Source organism: Echinops telfairi, unplaced genomic scaffold (assembly GCF_000313985.2).
Source record: "Echinops telfairi isolate 266 unplaced genomic scaffold, ASM31398v2 ScPeMD7_3;HRSCAF=10, whole genome shotgun sequence".
Classification (NCBI taxonomy): domain Eukaryota; kingdom Metazoa; phylum Chordata; class Mammalia; order Afrosoricida; family Tenrecidae; genus Echinops; species Echinops telfairi.
Genome location: NW_022103899.1, coordinates 4,181,188 through 4,187,187, shown reverse-complemented (window position 1 = coordinate 4,187,187; position 6,000 = coordinate 4,181,188). Strand labels below are relative to the sequence as shown.

Sequence of the window (6,000 nt, the reverse complement as noted above, 5' to 3'; positions counted from 1 at the left end):
GCCCCAACTGATAATTTAGAAAAGAAAGACATTAGGGGGGGAAACGCAGAAATTCAGGACATTCTTTGTTTTTTTCCCTATCCATGTAGTGACGCTGAGGGAAGTGTGTAATTATGGAGGGCTTTCTAATATAGGAAAAACAGTGTCCCGTGGGAGGCTTCCGCACCACCCAAATGCAGGGTTCCAGTATTGGTGTCGGCCGACAACTGGGAGTAAATACTGCGTACCTGACAAACGCTTAAGCACAGGACTGTTGTGTACCACGGCTCGAAACTGCTTTGCTGCCACAGGCAATAGCCCGCTGCGTTCCTCATGCCCATTCTAAAGGCTCAAAGCAACTCCTCACAGCAACTTTTAACGGTTTCTTTACATGTCTACTTGGAAGTGTTAAGGGTAAACCTGTCTTTAAACAAGCTGCCATTTTCTCAAAAGGCAAAGGCTGCCAAGAGGGCCTTCAGAATTCAGTAACAAATGTATGTTTTTAGAGTTCTGCGTTGAATGGTTTGTGCAGCATACGGTTTAAACGTGTGGATTTTACAAAAGACGTTCAAGTAAACAACTTCGAGGATCCAAATCTGGTTTCGATAAGCAGGATTTCTAAAGGACAGCGCAGCTTTGTGCTTTGTTTAAAAGACAATGCCTTCTTTTTACCCCCTTCTCCCCCCAACCCAAAGAACATTTCTAGAGCACAAAATAGATTCATAATTGTTTAATTAGATACATTTTATATATCCTGAACATAGTGGCTCCCATAGAAATAGACTAATATTTTGTACACAAACTTTATTTACTGTGCACAGTCCTAAGATGCCAACTCAAGCCAAGTGCAAACATTGAGGACACCCCTGTGGAGCGAGGCGCTCCGCTCCCACAAACACATCATCATGATCTAGGAGGGCAGAGAACACGATTAGACAAGATGGATAATTAAAATCCACGAAATAACCAAAAGGTACTGTAGAAGACAGTGACAGGTGCTTCCAGTCACAGCATAACCAGGCCTGAGCAGAACAGCTTGACCAGGAGTTTGTGTTTTTCTTTTTAAGCTTTCTCCCACCCTGTTCCTGGGGGGCAGGATCTAATGATCGATTAGTGATGAGCACACAGGCACGAAGCCAGAATAATCAAGACAAGCGAAAGGCTTATATGTACAATCTGGCATCCCTTGTGGTGAGAAATCTCTTGCTTTCTCTTACCCAGAAGATGATGTGCAATTCCACAACGTATAATTGGTAAGTGCTACTATGCTGTAACTCACACGAGGCTTATTTTTATAAATTCCTGGAAATGATGGGGGTATTTGAAAGTAATCGTGAAAAATAATCTCTTAATTAAACAAATAAACCAACACATTAAAACAATGGCAAAATCTGAGAGTACGTTTGTACCTTGGGTAGCAGCCTATAGAATCAGTGTGCTGGGCTATCGATCCGTCCAGCATAGCCTGGCCCACAGGATCATTAGCACTTATTACGGCTTTCCTTAATGACCAACGAAATGAGATGAAGTTGCTTATGAATAAACCACGAGGGAGGTGTAAAGACTTATTAAGTCCTACTCTACCCTACATCACTTTAGGGGAAAACAAGAAAGAAAGAAAGAAAAAAAAGAGTCCCTGAAAGAAGAGGGAGGGAAAAAAACCAAAAGGGTTTATATAAAAATCCTAAGAAAGAAATCCGTTTTTATTAAGAAGAATGCTCTAATATTTATTCGACACTACTTGCTGTTTAAACGAGCCTCGACTGGCCCAAATAGCGAGTAGCTGAGAATTCCAGACAGAGGTACGTCTCACCAGTCTTCAACAGCCCTGAAAAGTTGGAAGGTGAGACAGGACAGAGGTGTGGCTGTTACTGCTGCTTGTGGTGATGGGGAGAGATTAGTGAATCCAGTCATGGACCACCGTCTAAAACTTCATTTAGGTTTGAGATGGAATTCTCAGACGGATATCAGCATCTGCAAAGAGATTCTAAACTTGGGCTCGTCTAGAATGAAGCTGTGGTTTTCAAATGCTAGAGAGAATAGGTGCTTCCCTGCTGGGCCCTTCTGCCTGCCTGCCATCACACCAACGCGCCACCCTTCCTGTCCTTCTACAGGTACTCTAGTAACTTCCTTTTGCAGGCTTCTTCCCTTGCATTTATGCTAAATGTTTTGAGAATGTCCAGGAAAAGACCAGTAAGTACAGACCAGGACCGCTTTAAGTAGTATTGGAAGCATCACCAGTCAGGGGAGAACAGACTATTATGTGGAAAGGCAATAGGATTCTAATCAGATTCTAGTTAAAATTAAAAGGCTGTATCGTAGGATACAGATAAAATTTGTCCAGATGAATGGGTAGAAAAAGAATGTATAATCAGGGAGAGCTTGGACTACCACAGGGGGAAGCCACCTACAGGTTTCAAACGGGATGGAAAGGAAGTGGGAGTCATAGGGATGGTGCTGCTTAAGGGGATGGGATTGTGCTGGTGATGGATTAGACTTTACTCGAGGGTGAAGCTCCATCCCTAACCAGTGCCGACTGTGTACATAAGCTACGGACTCCGCATAAAGGCGAGATACATTGCAGGCTAACTAAAATATGGCTTCCATCAGTGGACCTGTCGGTCTCCCCTCGGGTCGTCCACAGTTGATGGCTTATTAGCCAGTAGTCAGAATGCTTTGCTGAGGAGAAATGACACTAAAACATCTCATAGCAAAATGTACAATGTCAGTAACCTTGTTATCAGTGCTTAAAATCATACTCAAAGTCTGATGGTAAGAATTTAAGAATGAAAGTCGAACTAAGGATAAACTATATGTGATTTTATAATTCTCTAGGAAAATCTCTAAAGAGATTTTAAAAAAAATAAGCATACAGGCATTTATATAGTCATCTACGTGCAGAAACTGAGGAATATAATGCAAGTTACCTACAAAAAACATCTGTATAATAGTGGAGGAAAAAAAACCCGCTGAAGTAATGCCAAACACATTGCTGCCCCACTTTTGGGGGAGGATGGATAAATTCCTTAGCTTAAGTTTATAGCTCTGCCAATAGCAAGATAAACGCATACGAGGTGGTCATGTCTCATACCGAATCACTGGATAAAAATAAGAAACAGGGTTTTGCATAGAATTCATTTAAACAATGCCAATAAGCTACTAGCATTCTTGCTTGTTCCCAGTGGAATTCGACTAGGGTCAGTGCGTTGAGCATGGGATAAAGAGGTGGGTTACACTGTGCTTCGATCATAAACAATTGTGTTTACACTACTCAAGCACGCTCAGGAATTCCATATGTGTTTTGTGATTTTCCCCCCCAAGGTTATAACACTGATGCTGAGGGCTTGTATTAAATACAGATTTTTGCCAAATAATAGGGCACACTGTGAGGTTAGGTCCGAGAGGGGTGGTTTATTATCTGGAAGCAGGACAGGAACTTAAAGATCAACAGGAACACAGCGATCTACTTCGTCACACCTTTTCTTTGTCGCCTTTCCGGCGGCCCGGCTGCTTACTTCTTCTTTCATCCACTTCCGTTCTCCTCGTGATTCTGATCGCATGAAGTGAATCATGCCAGGATTCGAAAGAGCTGCCCTTCACACAAACCTACGAGCACACATCTAAAAAACGATACAGTGTACATCTTTGCATTTCTTAAGGCATGAACAATGGCATACAGATGGAACTGGTTCTGAGAAGCATCACGTCTTTTCCGACAAGGCGAGCACAGGCACACCACGTCACCACATCAGAGTCACCGGCTAAAGCCCACCACGCCCCAGGAGCTCTGCCGGGGGTGATGGTGCTTCCGGACAAAGGACCACACACGCGGCTTATCTGTCATGTTGCTCTGAATGCTCTTGGTCAGCTTGAAGCACCAGTTGCAGTTTGTTTTCCTTACAAATTCTTCAAACTTTGGATTTGATACTCGACTCCTTGAATTCTGCTTTCCGAGGTGGGTGTGGATGTTTTAAGGAATATGGTTGCAGCAAAACAGAAAGGATCCACAAGTGGTTAGGGGCCTTGTCTAATGCACTTCTGAAAGTCCATTATAAAGATGAAGAGAGGAACAAATGGGAGGTTTTCAGTCGACCCACAAACCACGCTGAGCTAGAAGAAACATCCTTGTGCATAGTGATCGAATCATTCAGTGTGATATGTTGGCGAGCGCTACGTTCCCCAGTTCACCAAAGAACTGGGCTGTCCACTTTACTAAACCCAGGGTCTCTACGCAGCTCCCAGTAGGTGTCATTAGAAACCCAGGCTTCTCTTTGATTGGCATTGATAACTTTTCTGTGGAATTAAAAAGACAGAAAGAAAAAAAAAAAAGGAACATTAAACACAGATCTCATCATGGTGGACCAAGAACTGGAGCTTCTCTGGTCATTCCGACATGCTGATGCAAACAGAGTTTTTTAGGTCCCTGAGTGTCTTAGCTGCTTACTGTTGAACCTTGCTGGCCAGAAATGAACTCATTTCAGAGTTAAATGTTTGCCATGCAGTGGTCATGTGGAGAGGCTGCGGGCAAGAATAAATCATCTCCAGGCCGGACGAGAAAGGGAAAAGCCCAATCAAAGAGCATTCAACGATTACAACTTAGCACTTCAGCCCCATACGAGGATGTGACCTGGCTAGGCCTAAGAGCCTCTGCACCGGCAGTCTCCAAAGCATGCCTGTAGGCATCCGAAGAGCAAGGCTGCATCCCCACCGGGCAGCTGGGAAACGGCAACTGGGTTTCTGAGCTCGGGTTTGTGTCCTGGCTCTGGAGGGCAAGGGATAGTTTGGGAAACTAGATCGGTCTGTGTGATGTATGTACAATCCCGTAAATAATTGAGTAATAATCACACATGATCGTACCACAGTGGGATTCTGTCTGAACAGATGGAAGCTCTCTGTATTAGAAATGAAATGAAATCCTAATCAAGCCAGGTTAACCTTGTGGGCGGCGGGGTCCCGTCCCATCTTTGGGTGAGGGAATGTGAGCAAGTTTTCATCATCCTAAAGGGATGCAGAACCAAAGGTCTTCCGGGCGAGACCTCCAGTCTCATAGGCTGTCCGTGAACAGAGAAGTATTATAGAGGAGAAGTTATTTTTAATTGAAATCTGATTCACTATTTCCACTGCCAAAAGCAAGGTTACCACCATCAGTTTCATTTTTTCACCTTTAAACTCTCTGGACAGTTAGTTCTTCCTAATGGTCTTTTCACGTGGAATTTCCCATTATTTACACAGTTGTACAACATGTCCTTGCTGGCTGACAGAACTGACTTACTTAAAAAATTTTGGTATGTGTTCAAGGTTGTTTTCTTCCATGTATCGTCTTCGGGATCTCTGAAGTTCTTCTACTCTTTGTTTCTCAGCTGCTGCAGCTTCCAAATTTCCTTCTTCCAAAAATCTAAATAGACAACAGTTGCCCCTTTAATCCATTATCCTTTTTCTGGGAAAAAAATATGATCTGCTTTACACAAAATTACCTGCTGCTTGCTCTGAGCATGACCCTCCCACCCCTGCGCCCACACATACCGCCTCTGCCTGCCCATCAACCAACGTGCTTGCTGTGTGTGTGGATGGGATCACTGTGTGCAGCCACGTAACGGTTTGGAATGAGCAGATCAGTGGTTTGGTCCTTGAGGACTTTTCTGGGCCCTTTGGGGCTCTGCAAAGTGAGCTCATCGGGACGGCGGAGAGTCCAGGAGGAGAAGAGCATGGAGGGGTGAGTTGTGCTCCTTCCGCATCACCTCCAAAAGCACTAGTAGCCCAAACTAACAATTGAATTAAACGGAGGGACGCAATCGGCTACCTTTGCACTCCCACATTCCCACCAGTATTATTCACAATAGCTGAAGGTGGCAACAACCCGAAGGTTCATCAACAGATGAGTAGATAAATAAAATGTGATAAACACACACACACACACACACACACACATACACACACACACACACACACACACACACACACACGAGAGAATAAAACCAAACACGAAAAGGAAGTCTTGGTACATGCTCTAACATGAATGAA

The 6,000-nt window shown here is 43.9% G+C and overlaps 1 protein-coding gene across 12 annotated transcripts in view; it reads right to left on the bottom strand.

Annotated features, from left to right (window-relative positions):
- Positions 1 to 694: 694 nt before the first annotated feature.
- OSBPL6 (oxysterol binding protein like 6) overlaps positions 695 to 6,000 on the bottom strand; it is a 185,113-nt gene continuing 179,807 nt past the window's right edge. For all 12 annotated transcript variants that reach the window (XM_045294636.1, XM_045294633.1, XM_045294647.1 and 9 more), the window contains 2 exons: positions 5,252 to 5,374; positions 695 to 4,272 (listed from right to left, as the gene is read on the bottom strand). In XM_045294636.1, the coding sequence (XP_045150571.1) occupies positions 4,164 to 4,272; positions 5,252 to 5,374 (232 nt within the window). In that variant the 3' untranslated portion in view covers positions 695 to 4,163. The remainder of the gene's footprint in view (positions 4,273 to 5,251; positions 5,375 to 6,000) is intronic.